Genomic DNA, 21,735 nt, shown 5'->3' on the forward strand with positions numbered 1-21,735 from the left:
CACAATGCAGGTCAGTACGCATGCGGGAGGGAAGTCGATGGTACGTACGCGTGCGCACTGCGGCGGAACTCAGGAGGAGGAAGGCGCCGGGGTTTCTGACTTCATATCTTTGCCGGGCGAGGAGGACTGTGGCGACATGGCTGAGGAAGAGGCGCTGAGAAAGCAGGCGGACATGGTGCGGCGCCTGAAGCAGGAGAAGGCCAGCCCGGAGGAGGTGAGGCGCGTGGCTGATACATGGGAAGAGCAGGGCATCAACTCGGTTCGCGTCCCCATGTAGGGAGCAGCGCCGAGGGAGGTTGCAGTCAGTCATTCTGTGCATTGATCTCCACATTTCTGATGGAGCTGAGGCTGATAGTGACTTAACAGCAACGCTACAATGAAGCCTTTAAGAACTGTCAGCTATTTTTAGCTTTGTGAATGAAATACAGCGTCATCCACACATACATATGAAACTGTTCCAAGTCGGATCGTTGGTTCATCTAGCGCAATAGTATTGTCTACGTACTAGTATTGCCAGTACGTACTGACTGGCAGCAACTCTCTTTGGTTTCAGGCAGAGACCTTTCCCAGCCCTACCTAGAGGTGCCAAGCATAGAACCTTGTGCATGCAAAGCAGTATAGTTGGCAAGATGTAGTCAGATTGTATCACAGTTACATAATAAACACAGATATGTCAAGTGAAGCTATTTTGCTCAAAGTGTCCAACTGTCTAAATCACCTGAATTAATAATGCAGTCATGTCAATAGCAGATAGTACAGAAAAGGATAGCCAATATAAAACCTCTCCAGTTAAACAAAAGTAAACCCATGTCTTGCTCATTGTGGTTTTGCCACGCATAGGAAACTGCCTTATACTAAGTCAGACCATTGGCCTATCTAACTCAGTATCGTCTACACTGACTGACAACGGCTCTCCAAGGTTCAGGTCGGAGTCTTTCCCAGCCCTACCTGGAGATGCCAGGGACTGAACCTGGGACTTCCTGCATACAAAGTAGGTGCTCTGCCACTGAGCTGCATCGCTGTCTTGACTCTTCACAATGTAGAGTGGCGATCTCAAACAAAACAGGAAACAAAGGCTGTGTACTGCTCTACCTGTTTTTAGGTCTCCATGACAGTAGGTGCTGACATTGGGCAGCCTGACAAATGAATACTGGTGTGATTGCTCCATTGTTGGACTGATTGCTCCAGCTGAGTCACCAAGGGGCTGCCTCCCCATCTTTTCCCCTCCCTTATGCAAAATTGTTCTTTCCCCCACGTAATTGCACTTCATGGAGCCTGAAAGAAGTTCTTTCTTGTCCCACAAGAAACTGCCCACAAATTTCTTGGGGGCAACTAAATGCATATCTGGGTGTCTTCAAGGTCTCTCTTTATATATTATAGGAACAAAGGATGTGGTACAGCAATCCATGCAGAATTGCTGTATGCCTGCAAATGAATAATACACTTCTATATCATAAGTGTATTATATTATCTATAAGTATATGAAAGGCATGAGAGAGCCAGAAAAATGCAGGGAGAGAATTAACTTATTATTGAGTAAGGAATTTGTGGGAAGTGGGGGGATATTGGGGTTTGGCAAATGAATGCTCAACTTAAACAAACACTTCTATAAATATGAGCTAGTATTAAGTCAACATACAGTGTGTTAAAAATGTATTCATTTAAAACAAATCTCTTTCAGATTGCAGAGCAGGTGGCAAAGCTGCTGGAGATGAAGGCAGCAATATGTCCTGAGGAAGGGAAGCATAAGTTTGTCCTCAAAACACCAAAGGTAACCTCTTTGGCTCTTCTTTGCCTGCAATGACTGATACCCATGGCCCAGCCATGCTACAACTAGGGATGTGCACGAACCATGTTGGAGGCCTCCGGACCAGTTCGGAGCCGGACCGGTCCAGCGGTCTGGCACCGAGGGGGGTCTACCTTTAAGGGCGGGGGGGTAGAACTTACCCCTCCCACCACTCTTCCCCCTCCGGCGCTGTGGTTTATAGCAAAGTTTTTGGGGCGGCAGCGTTCCTTGCTGCCGCCCCTGCCCCCGTCGTCGCCTGGAAGCCTTTGTAGTAGCAGCATGCATGTGCATGTGGCGGCAACAGGCGCGCGCGCACCGCCACGCATGCATGCATGCGTGCTGCGACTACAAAGGCTTCCAGGCGACGATGGGGGCAGGGGCGGCAGCGAGGAACACTGCCGCTCCAAAAACTTCGCTATAAACTACAGCGCCGGAGGGGGAAGTGATGTAGCAGCAAATTCTGATTACAGATTGGCTTGCTCAATTGCAAACCTCACTTTCCTCCATACAATTATCTTAAGAGGCACGTTTTTAAAATGGTGATTCTCTTTATAAAGCTGGGAGAGAACAACTGGTCCTATCCATCCCCAGCACAGGGTCCCTCCAATGGTTGTTACTGGTGTCTTATGTTTCTTTTCTTTTTTTAGATTGTCAGCCCTTTGGGGACAGGGAACCATTTTATTTATTTATATCTATGTAACTCACTTTTGGAACTTTTGTTGAAAAGCGGTATATAAATATTTGCTGTATATTCATATTTTATTGTAATAAAGGGAATATTTTCATATTTTACTGTAATAAAGAGGGAATGGCCTTTTGTATTTTCATTTTAAAAGTAAGTTTTGAGCTTTAATTGCAGAACAAAATATTTTATTTGAAATTTGTGCCACTTTCAGAGGGGCAGTGCTGCTACAGTTTTATCTGCAGTTCCATATTCTGTATACAATATATGTACTGGTTGTCTTAAATAGATAGAAGAGAAAGAAATAGCTTTCCTAAAATCCTAATGTCCATGTAGCCATTTTTCTCATCTTCTGCTTAAATAATGAATAAAAGGACTAAAGAACTCTGTTTTTAGAATGAATGGCACAAAAACCTGCTCTGTCTATGTTTGTTTTGTTTTAAATATTTATTAAATGAGAGTTCTACAAAGTGTGGAAATTAAGATACTCATGTTAACATCCATGGCATATTTATTTATTGCTCAAAATTATCACACACCCATCCTCCAAGGATCTCAGGTCTGTGTACACAGAACTCTTCTTTTTGTCCTTGCAACAACCCTGTGAGTTAGGATAGGTTAAATGGGAGTGGGGATTTGAGCCCAGGACTTCTCGGTCCTAATTTGACACTCTTAACCACTACACTACACTAGCAGTAAGCACTTTGTACAGTCTCACATAGTATGTTAGTTTTACAAATTGGGTTCCATACAGCCACATTTTGGCTTCCTGTTTCGGCTTAACAAGCTATGGAGGAATACATCCAGGGGTGGGGGGGATCAACAGGTGGAGCTTTCCCACTCACTTGCTAGAAATAGCCCAAATGAAATTCTGCCTGATATAATTTTGTATGCATACACATTTAACACACACCTCTCTCACACTCTTGTGGGCTGTCTTCTGCCTATTCCTCTGGCATCTCTTCTTTCTGGAGTTTTATAAGACTTCTGTTTAGTGTCCCCTGGACTCCCTGCTTATGTACACAAATTAAGGGGGGAAATCCCAGGACATCAGACTCTTTAAAACTGAATGTTAGTTGAGTTTTAGCACCTAAGCATTGAAATGGGGTTCAAGCCATTTTACAGGCCTTTGAAGCCACCTACCAGACTTCTTGCATGTTTTGATCACAGCAGTATACAGGTATGCTTCCTAGCAAGGTCCCTTTGCTTGAATACAAAGATGCAGCAGGACATGGGGCTGATTAAAAGCAGAAGTTCAGTACTGTGGTTCACTGCACCACTTTCTATTCTTGATGGTATGCCTCTGAGAGGTGCACCTTGACTTTCACTGAAATGGACTGCAGCACTTTAAATTGCAGAAGAGTTCTGCAATAGGGAATGCTCCTGCATACACACAGAAAGCTAAATGCTGAGGAGGAGAACCATGCATAGCCTAGACTTCTTCCCAACGTGCCTCTTCTCTGTGGAAGGAATTTTTGTGGATGGATGAGCAAATAATCTCAATTTGTCTTCTCTCTCTTGTCTTCTATGACATGCCTTGACAACAAGAAGTTGGTCTTGTATTCTTCACTAGGAAGAGCTAATTCCCTGAGCAATGCATAAGCCCATATGGAGAATCAGCAGCTGTTGCTTGCTCCCTGGCCCAAACCTAGTCTTCCTCTTATTCCCATCTGCTAGTGAGAATTCTGAAAATGTACCCTATGCAGTGTTTCTTGGGACAGTATAAAAACTGGACTGGAATAGGTTGGAATGACTCCTTAGAAATCAATCTAGACCCCCCCCCCAAAAAAAAAACCGTGGGGGATTGTTAGAGACACTTGAGAATACTATTTTAGAAGCAGAATCTTTACAATATTACCCTTCTATCAATCCATTCACAGCCAAGAATGGCCTGAAACAGCCCAGATAGCTTATTTTGTTTGTTGTTTGTTTGTTACATTTATATCCCACTCTTCCTCCAAGGAGCCCAGAGCAGTGCACTACATACTTGAGTTTTTTCTCACAACAACCCTGTGAATTAGGTTAGGCTGAGAGAGAAGTGACTGGCCCAGAGTCACCCAGCTAGTTTCATGGCTGAATGGGGTTTTGAACTCAGGTCTCCCCGGTCCTAGTCCAGCACTCTAACCACTACACCACGCCATTTCTTTGCCAAAATAAGCTGGATGTGTTTGCATAAACTAAGCAAACAATAGTTTAGGAATACAATCCATGCATTAGTAAAACATTATTGACCCATTTAGCCAAAACATTTTTCTAAATTATCTCCAACATATCCCATTCTTTTTTGCATCTAGTTTTATTTTTAAGGGCTCATTCTGGCCTGTTCCATTCTGGTTTGGGGCTCAAAGTGGGTTAACAATGTTTTACAAATGCACAGATTTCATTTTTAAGCTATTGTATATTTAACACGTTCCACTGCTCTTGACTAGGAAATTACTTATGGAATGGCTATTGTGGGCTGTTCTTGGCTGTGAAGGGGTAGATGAAATAATATTGTAAGTTCTAAAATATTGTTCTCAAGTGTCTCTAACACACCCACCATTTTTTGTTTGATTTCTAAGTGGTCGCTCCCCCTTTTACACCCTCCCAAGTTTTTCAAATTGAACCATTTAGTTACATGTAGTCACTAGAGGATGCTCTTGTACCAGTATCATAGTGCTTTATCCATAGTCTGCTGTTTATCACACCATGTTCCGTGAGACTGGCATTGCAGACACAGACAGGAAAGAAGTAAAGAAGACAGAAGAAAAGTAGCTGCCTAGAGCTGATAGAAAGGAAGACTGCAGATAGAAAGAAGGGTGCTGGCAGAAAGGCCAGAAGAGTGGGCAGACAAATATATCTGTGACTAAGAAGAAGGCAGGTTGTAGGCAAGAAATATCCCAAAGAAGCAATGAAAGAAGTGAGGGATTATGACGACCTTGTGGCATAGGAGATAGGCCTATGTATGTGTTCCTGTCAACTCCTGTTACATTTACACAGTAAGAAATTATGGAAGGAAGAGGCAGATGTATGGATATTCTCTTCTTCAGGGAGGAGGAGCTCACATCATCTGACCTGCTATTTCATATGAACATTCCTAGGAGTCAGGGTCACAGTGCCCTTTCCCCCCAGGATGCCGCTATAGGAGTGCAGTGTATGTTTGGGTATGTTAATGTGATTGACCAGAATCCTGTCAAGGAGTTTACGAGTTTACCTGGAGTTAACCTGTAGAGCATCAACCACTGAAAAAACTATTCTGTCTGTGGGTGTGAAAGAACATTGCCATTCTGTTACCTCAGTGGACTTTTGGAATTCATCTTTTCTGGAATGTGTTTTCTCCCCTTTCAGTTTCCATCAACAGCCAACCACTCCACAGCTTAGCAGACAGGGGCCGAGAAACAAAGCATGTGAACTTAGCACCCCTGCTAACTGAGCAAAGAGGCACCTTTTTAAAGTGGTGATTCTCATTATTTAGCAGGGAGAGAGCAAATGGCCCTATCCATCTCCAGCACAGCATTCTTCCAGTGGCTGTTACTAGAGTCTATCTTATGTTTCTTTTTTAGATTGTGAGCCCTTTGGGGACAGGGGGCCATTTTAATTTGCTGTATTTATATCTGTGTAAGTTGCTTTGGGAACTTTTGTTGAAGTTCCCAAATAAATATTTGTTGCATGCAAAGTCCCATCTAGTTATTTGCTTTGACCCATTGATATACTGTACTTTTTGTGTTGGCTGCTATGACTTCTTCTGGTTGAAAAACAGTAAGTAAAGTAAGGTTGTGCCATTGAGTCGGTGTCAACTCCTGGTGACCACAGAGCCATGTGGTTCTCTTTAGTAGAATACAGGAGGGGTTTGCCATTGCCTTCTCCTATGCAGTATGAGATGATGCCTTTCAGCACCTTCCTATATGGCTGCTGCCCGATATAGGTGTTTCCCATAGTCTGGGAAACATACCAGTGGTGATTCGAACAAGCAACCTCTTGCTCCCTAGGCAAGTTAGAGATCATGCTCCTGTTGAGTTTGATCATGCTCCTGTTAAGTACCACAAATTAGTATAGAACCATTTAACAGTGACCGAAATCATGACTGCAGACTATTGGCGATCTGAGCTTTCAGCAATGTTTTGTTTTGGTTTTGGTTTATATACCACCCCTCCAAAAATTGCTCAGGGCAGTTTTAGAAACAAATGGCTTTCTAAATCTTGGAGGATTGCTGGAATGGCAAATATGACAGCATTTGCACATCAGAGAACAGAAAAAACCTATGCTGTTTCTCTTTGTGCTGCCTGGGTTTCTTTTTCACATTCCATGAAGGCTATATAGCACTGGTTCCCAAACTGGGCGCCTCCAGATGTTGCTGAACTACAGCTCCCATAATCCCCAGCCACATTAAATTTTAGCTGGGGCTGATGGGAGCTGTAGTTCAGCAACATCTGGAGGCTCCCAGTTTGGGAACCACTGCTACATAGGTATCAACACTTGTCAGTCTTTTCTTATTGTTTAAAATGTATTCTGTGCATTTTTTTCCACATCAATACATATAGATTTTCCCTATCTTTTCAGTGTTTTACATGTGTCAGTTCTGCTTTGTACTTCTGGAATTTGTAATATAAATAAATACTATTTGTTGGTGTAATTATTGTTCTAGTTTGGCAAATCTGTGTTCTTTATACCTTTCATCTTCTCTGTTGTTGGGTTACTTTTTATTTTGTGATTATGCCTGCTTTTTTGAGGGGATGTCATGTTCTTTCCTTCTTTTGGTAATAAAGTCTTCAACATTCAAGATGGATCTGAGTAAGTAGGACTACTTTTAAGAAAAAAATTGCCCCAGGTAAATGGTCTAGCAAAATAATCCTACTTAGCTATAGAAACACAGTTAACTGGAATGTATACAGTGGGGGTTCTATTTTATAAACCCAGTAGAACCCCTGATGCTATACATTCCAGTTAACCAGCCAGTATCATGATCATATAATGGCTACTGATACATGTACTTCTGGAATCTATAAAGCTTCTGCTTAGTTAGATCCTAATTTATTTTAATGAGTTTTCCAGGACCTGTGAGTTAACAACTACCTCCATCCTGAGCAGAACCTCGGGTACTCCATCACGCGCATAAGACTGAGCTCTAGCCCCTGCCCAGCCCAGCCTACTCTTTTCAGCAGACACCATTAGCAGGGAAAGGAGCATTCTAGGATCTGCCTATCTCCTGGGCAGAGCTAGAGACCCTATCACCACATTTGGGGCTGAGCCCTTTTCTTCCCCTCCCCCCATCCTCTAACTCCTTTTAAATGAATTTTATATTTTTAATCTTATTTTGACTTAATTTGATGTCTTTGTTCTCTAGACCATTACACTTTTTTTCAAAACTGTAATGGCCTGGAGTTTTGACCAACTGTAATTGGTCAATTTGTGCTTCTTAAGGAGAGCTGGCATGGTGTAATTAGTGTCAGACTTTGACATGAAAGTGCGGGGTTCAGTTCAGCTCACTGGGTCACGCTGGGCTGGTTACCATCTCTCAGCCTAGGCTAGCTCATAGAGTTGTTGTGAGGATAAAATAAGTGGGGAGAAGCCACGTGTCGTCCCTGAGCTCCTTACAGGGAGAATGCCATTTCTAATATAATAAAATTATAACTTCATTTTAAAATATTGGATTCTTGCAGCCTAGTTCGAAGTTTGGTCAGTTAGCATCTGGTTTGTTTAATCTTTTATCTACTTTGAAGAATTTGTTGGTAGGTGTGGTTGTGCAACAGAAAGTTATACTTCCCAATTACCTACAAATACCAAATTTTGCGTACACAATCCTTCCACTGAAATTAGCTTCATGAACTTCATTTTACTCCAGAATATGCTGCAGGGGAGGTTTTATTTTTAAAAATTGGGTGTTTTTAAAGAAAAAGTTCTGAATATAATCAAATTTTAACTGGTAATATTATGAACAGATTTTTAATACTCAATTAGATCAATAATTCAAAAATGACATCATGCTCAAGAGATATAGAAGATCTTTCTCAGATTCAATTTTATTATGATGCATATTTAATAAAATGAATAATTTTTGAAGTTTATATCCTACAGATTTGAAACTGTTTTTCCCTTTTGCAAGCACATTAATAAAAATTATTGTATCATATATTTTGAAAAGCTTGTTTGTTTTGTGGATTTGTTTGTACAAAATAAAGTCACATTTCCCCTTGCAGATAGCAAATTTTGCATAAACAGTCTTGCCATTTAAAGTAGCTGAATGCACTACTTTCCACATTTTAATATGCTGGGATAAAGCGGTAAATTATTTATTTATTTGTTTATTTATTTATTTTTACACAAAATGACTTTGCCCGGTCAACAACAAACCTCGCCCACTAGTGGAAAATATTTATATACCTTTTTTTAAAAAAAGTCCACAAAGCAGTTTCCATAGTGGGGAGATATCCCAAAGGGCCTCACAGTCTAAAATAAATACGAGAGACTCCAGGGACAGCCACTGAGAGGAACATTGTGCTGGGCTGAACATGGAGAGTTGTTCTCTCCCTGCTAAATGTGAGAGCTAGGGATGTGAACAAATAGTTTTTGCAGGGTGGGGAGCTGTATCATTAAGCAAAAGTAAAGGTGGTCCCTACGTGCTCCTCCACCGCCCCACTGCATGTCCTAGTGTGGCGTTGTGCCAGTCAGAAGTCCACGCACAGCTCTGTCCATATGTGTCCTGCCGCCACAGCGCAGTGCCACACCAGGACATTAGGTGGGGTGGCAGAGGAGCAAGTAAGGACTGGCTTTACCCATGCTTTAACCACTCCCCACCCCACTGAAACAGTTCGGTGGGCTGTGCTGAAGTTATTCTGTGCAACCCTACTGAATGCGCTGAATCGATTCCTGCACATCCCTAATGAGCCCAAACTTTCAAAAGTGCCTCTTATCACAGTAGCTAACTAGATACTTCCAGGAAGCCCACATTCATGATATGAAGACAACAATCCTCCCTGTTGTTTGTCCCCCAGCATAGGATATTTGCAAGTATGCTGCCTCTGAATATAGAGCTTCTGTAGCTTATAGCCATTGATAGACTCTCCTCCATTCATTTATCTAACCCCCCTTTTAAAACCATCTAAGCTAATGGCCGTCACCATATCTTGGGGCACTGAGCTAATGAAGCATTGTGTGAAGAAGTACTTCCTTTTGTCTCTCCTGAATCTACTGCCAAACTGTTTCATTAGGTGATCCCAATCTCTGGTGTTATGAGAGAGGGTGATAAAGTTATCTTTTTCAGCTCTTGCCAGCTCTTGAGTTGTAGAGTGATAAGCCTGTATTGTACTGGCTTATAATATAGGCATGGCATTTCATGCCTGTCAGTTGTATTTTTTTCTTTTAAAAAAATTAAAAAGCCACATTCTTTAGCCTTTTCGCTGAATAAATGTGCTCTTGTGCCATATTTTGAAAACACCTTATTTGAATTGCTTCTGATTATTGCATACTAGCTGTATGGTACTCCAATAGGGCCACCTTTTCTATTTGTTTTTTTCTGAATGCAATGTGTGTGTAGTGAAATGGAAGTTCCTCGGTTTATCTAACCCTCTTCCTTCTGTATTGGATTCTCAGGGCACCAGGGACTACAGCCCCAAGCAGATGGCCATCCGGGAGACAGTCTTCAGCACCATTATCAGTTGCTTCAAACTCCATGGAGCTGAAACAATAGATACCCCAGTATTTGAACTGAAGGTGAGATGGGTCAGCAGAGGAAATGGGGCAGGTAGGATATGGTGCTGCTAGTAGCACCAGAGCTGGTCCAGAAATAATCCTCTAATCTGTAACTAGGAGTCGCTAAGAGCTGACACCTACTTGAGGGCACTTAATCAATCAATTAGCAATTCAAAGTAGAGGATGGCTTTAGGAGCCAGTGCCTACCATATTGATGCTTCTCGTGGATTTACATACAGGTCCCTAGGCAATTAGGGTTTTTACTAGCCAACCCTGCAAAGAGCATCTGTGCACTCTTTGGGGCCCAGCGGTTACCTCTCTCCACCCCCCCACCCCACCTTCTGCCGCAGTCTCCGCTTCCTGACCATGGCCGGCCATGCCAGGCCCAGCCGCCTCTCTTCCCCACCGCCACTTCTGCCCCCGCACTTTCTTTTCCCACTCCTGGGCCTTGCTTCCGCGGCTGGGACAGCCCACCGCCACCGCTTGCCTGCCTTCACGGCCGGGCCAGGCCCACCACCGCTTCTGGTCTCCATGGCTGGGCCCGCAGCCACCGTGGTTTCCAATCCTCCTGAGTGCGCCTCAGCCATTCAGGTGCCTCCGCCACCCAGCCAATCAGCTTGGCACCAGGACGCACATTCCAAGGCACACCCAGAATAATTAAATATATAGATTGGAATAGATTTGCCAGAAGGTTCATTGTGTTCCCCTATGGAAACCTCTTGTCTGCGATTATTCTTATCTCTGCTGCTTGTCTTCTCTTCTCCCCCCACCCTGCACCTCCCCTTGCTTTTTAGGAAACTTTAACAGGGAAGTATGGCGAGGACTCCAAGCTCATCTATGACCTGAAAGATCAGGGGGGAGAGCTGCTATCTCTTCGCTATGATTTGACTGTATCCTTAGATTCCGTGTTCCTTGGTTGACCACTCCTGGAATATTACACTTTAATCCCAGGGCCTGTGACTGGACTTGAATGCTAAGCAATATGCATCAACTCTTTGGAACGTTATTTTGATGGCACAACTGCTTCTTAACAATGCACCATTCCTTGTGTCAGTTATTTTGTCACAAATAGGAAAGGAGAGAGAAGACATGTAGCATGCTGAGGTTTACTATTGTAAACCGCCCAGAGACGAAAGTTTGGGGCAGTGTACAAATGTAATAAATAAATAATAAATAATAAGAACTATATTCAGATGCATCCAGACCCTGGAGAAACTCCCTCCCAATCTGATGCTAATTTTTGAAAGAGGAGGAGATGTGATTGACATGGCATCCTTGGATCCACTACTGTTGCATTCCTCTTCTAAGGGGTGTTTTGCAAAATAGTGTGTGTATTTAAAGAAGTGCCTGCTTCTGAAATTTCCTTCCAGGCCATTGTCCTGTCCCTCCTTTTACAATATTGGAGCATAGTGGGGAGTGGGAGTGAACCCATACCACTGTATCATTTGCTAATCTCTTTATTTTGCCTCCTAATGTATTTTGGCCGAAGCAAAACCTAGCTGGTTTTTTATCCCTTTTCAACACACTGGATCAAGTGTATCCTGTTGTGTGGGTAAATATATACATTCAGCACTTATTAGGAGAGGAAAAGCTGCAGCTCCAGGAAGAAATGCAAAAACTTACTCCAAGACTAAGGGAGAAAACTTAAGTGACAACCAAGAGGAAGAAGAGGGGGAGGCCATGAGGAGGTTCTCCCACTTGTTGTGAGCAAAGTATGAGCAAAGCCATATATTCCTGAATTATTATTGTTTTAAAGGCTCTTGGGGGGCCTTTAGCAGTGAAGCTTGGAATTTTTCCAAGAAAATCTCAGAATACTGCAGAAGCTTCTCGATTCTGCCTCTGAAAAGATATTTGAGGCGCAGCAGCTGGGTCATAATGGCACAGATATCTAAATATTTATTTAATTTCTTTAAGACATTTGTATACCCCCCAAAACCCATGTCTGTGTGGGCACATCAATCTCGGGGACACTTTCCATCTTGGTCAGGTGGTAAGGTAGTGTCTCTTCTGCAAATTGGAGTGAGCAACAACCAGGCAGTGGTAGCTTATCACTGTGCAGACTGCTGCTGTTGCTGCTCATCATGCTTATTTTCTTTCCTGACCAATTAGGATAATTTGGAGTTGGACCTTTTGTGGACCACTTTTGTGAACTGCTCGAGAATCTGAGGGCTGGGGGCTCTCCCCTAAAGTGTGAGTGCCTGTAGGAGAGCAGCTGTTTTCTGATGGTTTGGTGTGCTAGCAGCAATGATGCCTAATCATCCCGCTCTCTGCTCTGGGAGAAGAAGAAAGGTGTGCCTGGATCAGGATTCAATATGTTCTCCTTAGCCTTCTCTTCCCAGGTGCCATTTGCCCGTTATTTGGCTATGAACAAAATCACCAATATCAAGCGTTACCATATTGCTAAAGTCTACAGGCGAGACAACCCGGCCATGACGAGGGGCCGCTACAGAGAATTTTACCAGTGTGTGAGTACCTACAGACTGTCATTGGGGCATCTGTGGTTCTGCCCTGCCTCCTGCTTTGCTTCCTCCTTATGCTCCATGTAACTTTCACTCCACTTTCTGTTCCCAGTCCTTAAGCTCTGGCATGCCAGCTTGTGTCTTCCCCATCCTCCTTGTCCTTCCTCTGCTTCAATTGCTTCCAGAATCAGGTGTGGTACAGCAGCCAAAAGCCACCTAAAGGCGCAGTGGGAAATGACTCAACTAGCAAGCCAGAGGTTACCGATTTGAATCCCGCTGGTATGCTTCCCAGACTATGAGAACCATCTATATCAGGCAGCAGTGATATAGGAAGATGCTGAAAGGCATCATCTCATACTGCACGGGAGATGGCAATAGTAAACCCCTCCTGTATTCTTCCAAAGACAACCACAGAGCTCTGTGGGCTCCAGGAGTCGACACCGACTCGACGGCACACTTTACCGTTACCTTACAGCAGCTGGAACGGTTTGCACTTTTCTTCCATCTTCCTGTGCTTTGTGTTTCCAGCCACTAAAGGAATGTTCTCCCTTGTTCCAGTCAAAGCCAAATGCAAATAAAGTAAAGAGTCAGCACATACAAGCAATTCTTGCCACTCTGAGTGTGTTCTGGGTGGCAACTCTAGTAGAGTGCATATAGAGCCATCTCTGGCTCCTATTCATATTTATGTGGCCCTGTGTAGTAGGTGTGTATGCTGAAGGCACATGCATCCCTTTGCTCAAAAAGAAGGGAGGTGATTACTGTCCTGTGATGTTATGAGAGATTTTAAAGTAACTATGGCAAGGTATCTAAACACACTACTGTTCTGCAATTTAATCTTAAATCTCTCCAAGAGCAAACATTTAAATCCCTCTAAGGACCTTGCCCCACTCCACTTAAATTTCACTTCCTTCCCCCATGAAACCTCATATAATGTCCCTGTGTGCTTCAGAAAATGTTCAGAATAAAATATATAAATACAATTGATTATAGTCGTGTTTGCATATGGTAACTTGTATGCTTTATTCTAATTTGAAAAGAAATTAGACACTCTAAAGATGTTTCTGTGGGTGGAGGGATCCAGGGAATGATCTCTATGAACAACAGATATCACAGCATCAGTGAAGCTAAGCAGACATAAACCTGATCAGTAATCTGGATGGGAAGGTGGCTTCTGCTCCTGCAGCACATACAGCCTGTATTTCTAGAATATTTTGTTCCTGGGGCCTCTTTCTGCTTGGTTTTCATGACCATATACATTGATGGTGCTATATTAAAAATATGTTGCCTGTGTGCACATGTACACACCCTCCTCAGCAACCATTAGGGATGTGCACGAATTGAGGTTTGTGCACAGGTTTGGAGCTGAACTGGTTCAGCGTCAATGGTGTGGGGGGAGTAGTGAGCAGGATCTTGTAAAAGGAGGAGAGCAGGTCCTTACCTGCTCTCCACTGCTGCATGCAGCTTCCTGCTGCGACAGTGCTTCCCTCAAGAATCTACACATGGCGCCGGGATGCACATGGTGTCCACACATGCACAGGTGCCATTTGCATGGTCAGCAATATCATGTGCGCAACATGTAGGTTCTTGGCGGGGGGTGGGTGCCATCGCAGCAGGAAGCTGCATGCGGCAGCAGAGAGCAGCTAAGGACCTGCTCTCCTTTTTAAAGATCCTACTCGCTGCTCCCCCTCTGACAGCACTGAACCAGTTTGGGCCTCATCCATACTGGTTCTGATCCAAACCTCTGCACAAACCTCAGTTCATGCACATTTCTAGCAACCATAAGGGCTTCTTGGCTCATATTTACTGTCTGCCCTGCTTTCAGGACTTTGGGCTCAGAGCAGACAGGAGCTGTGTTTTGAGCAAGCTAGGGATTATGGCTGCCCAGTTGGGTAGTTTTACATTTGTGGGGGTTTTAACTGCTGCATTTTGTACCCTAGGATTTCGACATTGCTGGCCAGTATGACCCCATGATACCTGATGCAGAATGTCTGAAGATTGTGCATGAGATCCTGAGTTCCCTACAAATAGGAGATTTTCTCATCAAGGTAAGAATAAGGTCAGAGTCCCAGTACTGTTTTATGCAGAATATGGATGGAAGATGCTTTCCCACAATTATATCATTTTGTCCTCCACCATGAACACAGTATGAGAAATGCAGACTATTGGCTCTGCTGTCATTTATTTTGTCTCAATTTGCAATTGGCAATTTAAAATGTTTTATTAAAAATGAAAGTGGTTTAGTGAAGATGAGAGGACTCAAATATTCTTCTCCTTATCCCATACACGCATGATTGCTGACATTGTGGTCTTTTCATGTGGTATGATGGGGTTTCACCTGGTTTAGAAAAACTTACTGTGTAAGCCCAGTCAGACATTCCAGTTCTCACCATCTGAGCTGTGGGTAGTTGTCAGCATTGGAGCTTACCGGCCTTGGAGTCGAGACAACAGACAAGAGGCATGTGAGGTTGTGAGGTAGTTGCCAGTGGTGTCTGCAGTGGGCTCTTTGGGGCCTTGCTGCCTCCCCACCTCCACGGCCAGGCCATTCCCCATTGCCCCTCACCTCTGGCATCTGACACAGGCTCTGGAGGGAACCAGTGGGAAAGCGTCACCTTCACCTTCCTTACCATAAGTCTAGCTGCAGAGCCACGCTCAGTCTGCTGCTTCAGTGCTGGTGGAGGAAGACATTGCGCCACACAAATCGCATAAAAGGATCTGAAACTAAGAATCCAAAACACTGCACAACAAATCCAATGATACAACTGGGGGAAAGAACATAAAGAATGAATATGTAAATGTGAACTCTATGATAAATTATAAAGTCATATAAACATGGTGATAATTATAATGATGGGTTGTGTGAGGCAGAAATGCTAACAAAACAAAATATACTAAACAACACTTTTATGGACTACATAGTTCTCCTTTTTGATCAATTGTTTTTCACCATGTTTATATGATTTATATTTTACAATACAGTTTACATTTATATATTGATTCCTTATGTCCTTTTGGATCTGGAGAAAGACATTGGCCAAGGCCCGATCCATTGACTTCAGTTTAACTGCCTCAGGACAGGTGTCCCTTGCTTATGCACAGAAGTCTACTCTACTTCCTTTAAAGCAACAAAGTAAAACTGAAAATGAAGAGAGAAAGCAGCTGCATCCCCACCCTCTCCACCCACCCCACCCTCACACACATACAGAAGCAGGAACCATAGATTGTTATTTAAAGCAATGCAACTTTTTACAGGTCAATGACCGGCGCATCCTTGATGGGATGTTTGCGGTTTGTGGTGTTCCAGACAACAAATTCCGAACCATTTGCTCCACTGTAGACAAGCTAGACAAGGTAAGGACTCAAAGGACTCAACCTCTGCAGTAGAGTTGCAGAGTAGGAGAAAGAGACTTCAAAACCTGATAAAAGGGTATTTGCATTTCAGGAAGAGCAAGCTGCAGTCATATCTTTATCTCTTGTCACTTAAAGAAAAGCAGTTGTCCCGGAAATCCTCAGCTCTATTTAGAGAACAGTGTTGAGAAGGGCCCAGGGTACTGGCAAGGGAGGAGAGAAAAGGGTGCCATTTCCCAAGTGTAGAAGATGAGGGCTGTACTTTGATTCTAGTCCCCTAACTTTAGAGGCACTGGTGTTCCCCTCCATTTCCCATCCAACTGGGGAGAGAGAAGCATGGTATAACCAATTATCTCTAAATGTAAAGGAAAGATTGTGCCGTCGAGTCAGTGTTAACTCCTGGTGCCCACAGAGCCCTGTGGTTGTCTTTGGTAGAATACAGGAAGGGTTTACCATTGTCATCTCCCACGCAGTATGAGAGAGCCAGCATGGTGTAGTGGTTAGAGTGCTGGACTAGGACCGGGGAGACCCGAGTTCAAATCCCTATTCAGCCATGTCACTTCTCTCTGAGCCAGTCACTTCTCTCTCAGCCTAACCTACTTCACAGGGTTGTTGTGAAAGAGAAACTCAAGTATGTAGGGATATAAATGTAGTAATAATAATGATGATGATGATGATGATGCCTTTCAGCATCTTCCTATATTGCTGCTGCCTGATATAGGTGTTTCCCATAGTCTGGGAAACATACCAGTGGGGATTTGAACCGGCAACCTCTGGCTTGCTAATCAAGTCCTTTCCCCACTGCGCCATTACAAGAGCTCTCTCCCCCTTTCCCCCGCTCCCCACCCCATGCCTTTCCTATTTATCAGAGTTCCTTCACCTCAACACAGACAGACTTTTCAGTGACTCCAGGTTTTTAACAGTCCCTCCTTATTATGTTATCACAGCTTTTGTTAGCAAACAATTGTTTGCTTTCTTGAGCTCTCTACCATGTCAAGATTCTTAGGGAAAGAAAACAAGCCCTATAGAGATGGGCCCCACCTATACGTTTTTTCCTCACCTCTGCCCTGAGGTAATGGTAGGTGCTAGATTCTGTAAGTTCTTTGATGTTAGAAATGGGGTGGGGGTTGTCTTCTCTTAAATTTAGAGTCCTCTTCCTTTGGGGTAAATACAGGTATAACCTATATTTAACCTGTATTTTTAAAAGAGGTTCATCTTAAATTCAGGGTCATCTATTCAGGTAAATGTGGTACATTGGAGCAGTGGGTAAAGAGCAGAGATTGATTGATTTCTATACTGACCTTCAAAAAATGGTCCAGGGCAGTTTACACAGAGAAATAACAAATAAATAATATGGCTCCCTGTCTACAAAGGGCTCACAATCTAAAAAGAAACATAAGATAGACCCCAGCAACAGTCACTGGAGGGATGCTGTGCTGGGGGTGGATAGGGCCAGTTACTCTCCCCCTGCTAAATAAAGAGAATCACCACGTTAAAAGGTGCCTCTCTGCCAAGTTAGCAGGGGCTCAATCACTCTTGAATGCGTCCATCTCACCTAGAATGCTATGTCTTTTTTTTGGCACAGCCCTTTAAGAAGGACATGGATAAACTGGAACAGGTTCAGAGGATGGCAGCAAGGATGGTGGGGAACTGTGAGGAACAGTTAAAGGGGCTGAGTTTGTTTAACCTGGAAAAGACTCTCTTCATATCTCTGAAGGGCTGTTACAAAAATGAAGTGGTGGACTTGTTCTCTGCGGCTTCTGAAGGCAGGACTAGAACCAGTGGGTTGAAATGTACAAGGAAGCATTTTCAGGCTCACCATGAAGAGAAATCTCCTAACTGTAAGAGTTTTTAAACAGTGAAGCAGTCTGCCTCCTGCAGTGTTGGGCTCTGTTTCACTGTAGGTTTTCAAAGAGGCTGGACAGCCCTCCCAGGGATGCTGTTATCGCTCCTGCACCGAGCAGGGGGACTGGACAAGAAGACCCCCCTCGTTTCTAAATTTGAAACTGTATGTGACCAATAAGGGTCATCTTTACTTTTGGTGGTATTTATGCCATCTTGGTGGTGTTTGTTTCTGCCCAAAGTTCTTTGTAGCTCATAGCTTGGGAGGCACTAAGTTTATGGAGAAGGTTAATCTGACTCCAGGGCAGACGACAATGGGGACAGTTGAATTCAAATGAGGTGTCCTTTGCATGGCAGTAATCACCTGCTCCTGGAGCTTCCAGGAGAACAATTAGTCTGGAGGCAATTTTCTTTGCAACTGGGCCTCTCTTGATAAGAATTGCCTAAGTAGTGGAACAATGGCTTATTAACAGCAGAGTGCTAAGAAATGAATGAGGGCAGTTGGAGCCTTTGAGTGGTTGAAAAATCCACTTGTGCTGAGATACTCAAGCCAGTTGTGATTCTTCTGTTCTTTGTATTCTCTTTCCAGTGTCTACAGAACAGGGTCCTCACAGCTCTCACCCTACACAGGCTAATAGTCCCCCAATAGCTATTTATATTTTTCATATGCCAGTAGAGAGAAACAAAAATTTTAACATATTATTTCAAGTGCTCTAATAAATTATGACTATTTCTTGGTCCACAGTAGGTGGCAAGGTTCCTATTTATATTTTATATTTTCAGCACATGCATTCCGAAGAATTTTGAGTAATGATCTGTTGATTTTTATTTTCACTGGTTTGTGCTGTTGAGGCAGTGAAGTGTTTGGACTGCCCACAGTTCCCCTTCCCCTTTGGAGATCTTTGATTCAGAGAAGCAGGCATGTAGGAAGGGCTGTCCACAGATTTCCACACATAAGTAACACACATCCTATAGAGACTGTGATCCAAATGAAATGGCATGAGGACCTACACAGTAACACATCACCCTGGATGTTAGCAAAGGCAGAGTGCTGGATCTACAAGCAGCCAGACTTCCTTCTCTCAGAGCAGCCTGAAAATACTACTGTTTAACACACACAGCTGCATTCTGTAGTCAAGTGACACATGTGGCACATATTGTCAAGAGGGTAGAAACCCTTGGGAGCAAGCAGTCCTTCAGATATCCAGGACCCAAATCATTAAAGGCTGTAAAGGGCAAAACCAGCACCTTGAATTGGGCGCCAATGCAGCTTTTTCTGAATAGGTATAATATGGTCCCAATGGGCAGCTCCAGATAGAATCCTAGCTGCTTCTTTTTGCACTAGCTGCAGCTTCAGAAAATTCTTCGAGGACAGTCCCATGTAGCATGTGTTACAGTAATCCAGCCATGACATGACTAAGGAATGGGTAACTATGGCCAGATCTGCCTTCTCGAGAAAGGGAAGCCCAAGCTGGGCAAAGGCAACTGTTAAAGGGTTTTCCTCATTATCAATCTTACATTGTTAAAACAAGTTTGATTGCAAAATGTTTGCTTTGCTCATTGCATTTCATCCTTCAAGGAATTGTGTAGTATGTTGTACAAGTGAGTGTTACTCATTCAGAGTCAAAAGGTAGAGATTTCATGAGAAGGGGAAGGAACTGCTGCAGAACTATCCTAGGTCACTGCAAATTGTAAAAATGGTTCAGCAAAGCAGAGTTCACATGGTCCTCTTCACCCTGTCTACAGATGACTTGGGAGGATGTGAAAAGTGAGATGGTTGGCGAGAAGGGCCTCTCGCCAGAGGTTGCAGACCGTATTGGCGAATATGTAAGGCTCAATGGTAAGTTTGAAAGCCAGGTGAGCCTGTCATTCCTGGGAACTCATGCATATACTGCATGTTCTTGGCATGCAGCTGCTGTATATACCAAATTATATGGAAAGAAATCTTTCCTGTGAGAGCCACATGGCACTGTGTATGGTAGGATCAGGACAGGAAAATGCAAGGACCTTCTAGTACTTTTTCCTTCATATCTCCAAAAATACATCCAAAATAGCATTTCCACAAGTAGGACCTGCAACAAAATGTTGCACTGTATCCTCCACACTTAAGAGGACTGTTTCTGTTTAGGGCCCCAGCCAGACTGGAGCGGGAGTCCTGTCGTGTTGTCTGGGTGTCACAATGTAGACAATGGTTGCTGCATCTTTTAATGACTAAGCTGCTGAGTTGCCCAGCACTCTTCTTTGAGTAGAAAAATATCTTTTTCAGCTTCCCCATTCTTAAATCCAAGGGTGTGTGTCGGGGGGGAATTTCTATTGAGAGATGGAACCACAGCAAATCAGAGAGGAGAAACCTAGTGAGAGCTGGATTGGGTGGAAGAGGTCCAAGGAGCTTTGTTGGTGCCAGTGCAAATTTTGCCCAGGGTACATCTGCATGTTTCACTCCTGCAGGTGGGCTGAGATTGATTGAAGAGCTGATCCAGGATCCAAAACTGTCACAGAACAAGCTGGCTAAGGAGGGGCTTGGGGACATGAAGCTGCTTTTTGAGTACTTGACAATTTTTGGCATCTCGGATCAGGTAAGTTTGAGGGGAGCAGAATGCGATTTCCCTCCCTTGTAATTACTTTAGCCCTCATCAATCCTGAATGCCAGGGGTGAGATGGGGTGTGGCAGTGTCTCAGGTGCCCGCGCAACATCTGGCGTCACAGGGTACGCTAGATGTCGGCACACCCTGTGGCCATGCCTCCCAGCTTTCCCTGCAACAAGCACATGTCTGCAGAGGCAAGTGCTGAATGCAAGGAGACTTTCTCCCCATGTTCTGGAACAAGGAATGGTCAGGGCTCCAGAATATGGGGAGAATCTCTCTCTGTGGTCAGCACTTGCTTCTGCAGACCAGCCAGGGAACATGTCTAGCTGGTGCACTCCCATCCTCTCCTTTCCACATGCTCAAGCCTTGCATGGTTCTGCCTTCTAATGTGGTTTTCATCCTGTTTCTCAGATTTCCTTTGACTTGAGCTTGGCTCGCGGTCTGGATTACTACACTGGAGTGATCTATGAGGCCATTCTTCTCCAGCAACAAAATGACCACACAGAAGAGTCTGTCAGTGTGGGCAGTGTGGCTGGAGGTGGCCGCTATGATGGGCTAGTAGGGATGTTTGACCCCAAGGGCCGGAAGGTTCCCTGTGTGGGAGTCAGCATCGGCATTGAACGGATTTTCTCCATCATGGAACAAAAGGTGGAGGTAAGGGCTGCTGGCCTGTTCCCTTTCCCAGAGATTATCTGTGGTGAAACATCAGTGTGCTTTCAACAAATGGCTCCAAGCCCCACCAGTTATGGAGCTTGTGGCCATAGAACTCGCAGAGCTTTGAAAACACTCTATTATGTTCATTTGGTCAGGCTTTTTAGACCAAATCAGGTAAAACTGCCTGTTCATTTAAAGAGTTGAGGAACATGTCCATATTGGACATTTTGGAGCTTACCTGACTATAACAGAAACTGATATACAAAGGGTGATAGTTACACAACCATGTAACAATTTGATGGTTTAAAAAAAAAAATCCTTGCAATTTTAAGATAAGGTAGGTCTATCTCCTTTTGGTGCAATCTCCACAAAGCCAGGAAATTGGAACTTAAGGCTGATGCTTTAACAGACGTGCCACATGATCAACAATGATGTTGGGTAGTGCCACAAATTGTGCTTGCTTACAATTTGCCCACCATGCACCCACACCTTTCCTTGGCATTTGAGGCCCAAATCAAGATGGGAAGGATGGAGTGCCTGGCACCAGCAAAGATGTTTCACGTTGTCCATGTGGATGCATGAAGGGCAGGTTTAGCACCTTGTATCTGTTGTTGTTCCAAATCCATAAATATCTTTAAACTTTAGAGCTGCAAACTTTAGTCTTTTTATTTGATTACAAGACCCTGAAATTGGTAGGCTGAAAATTAAGGACAG

General features: G+C 43.7%; 1 protein-coding gene across 1 annotated transcript in view; it reads left to right on the forward strand.

Annotated features, from left to right (window-relative positions):
• The first annotated feature begins 15 nt into the window (after window positions 1-15).
• Window positions 16-21,735, forward strand: part of LOC128322336 (histidine--tRNA ligase, cytoplasmic-like) — a 35,207-nt gene continuing 13,487 nt past the window's right edge. Inside the window, exons 1-10 of the mRNA XM_053243430.1 lie at window positions 16-214; window positions 1,682-1,771; window positions 10,038-10,157; window positions 10,931-11,026; window positions 12,476-12,601; window positions 14,533-14,640; window positions 15,845-15,943; window positions 19,529-19,622; window positions 20,231-20,358; window positions 20,779-21,021. Coding sequence (XP_053099405.1) covers window positions 38-214; window positions 1,682-1,771; window positions 10,038-10,157; window positions 10,931-11,026; window positions 12,476-12,601; window positions 14,533-14,640; window positions 15,845-15,943; window positions 19,529-19,622; window positions 20,231-20,358; window positions 20,779-21,021 — 1,281 coding nt within the window. The 5' untranslated portion in view covers window positions 16-37. The remainder of the gene's footprint in view (window positions 215-1,681; window positions 1,772-10,037; window positions 10,158-10,930; window positions 11,027-12,475; window positions 12,602-14,532; window positions 14,641-15,844; window positions 15,944-19,528; window positions 19,623-20,230; window positions 20,359-20,778; window positions 21,022-21,735) is intronic.

This window comes from Hemicordylus capensis, chromosome 4 (assembly GCF_027244095.1).
Source record: "Hemicordylus capensis ecotype Gifberg chromosome 4, rHemCap1.1.pri, whole genome shotgun sequence".
In the NCBI taxonomy this organism is placed as follows: Eukaryota; Metazoa; Chordata; class Lepidosauria; order Squamata; family Cordylidae; genus Hemicordylus; species Hemicordylus capensis.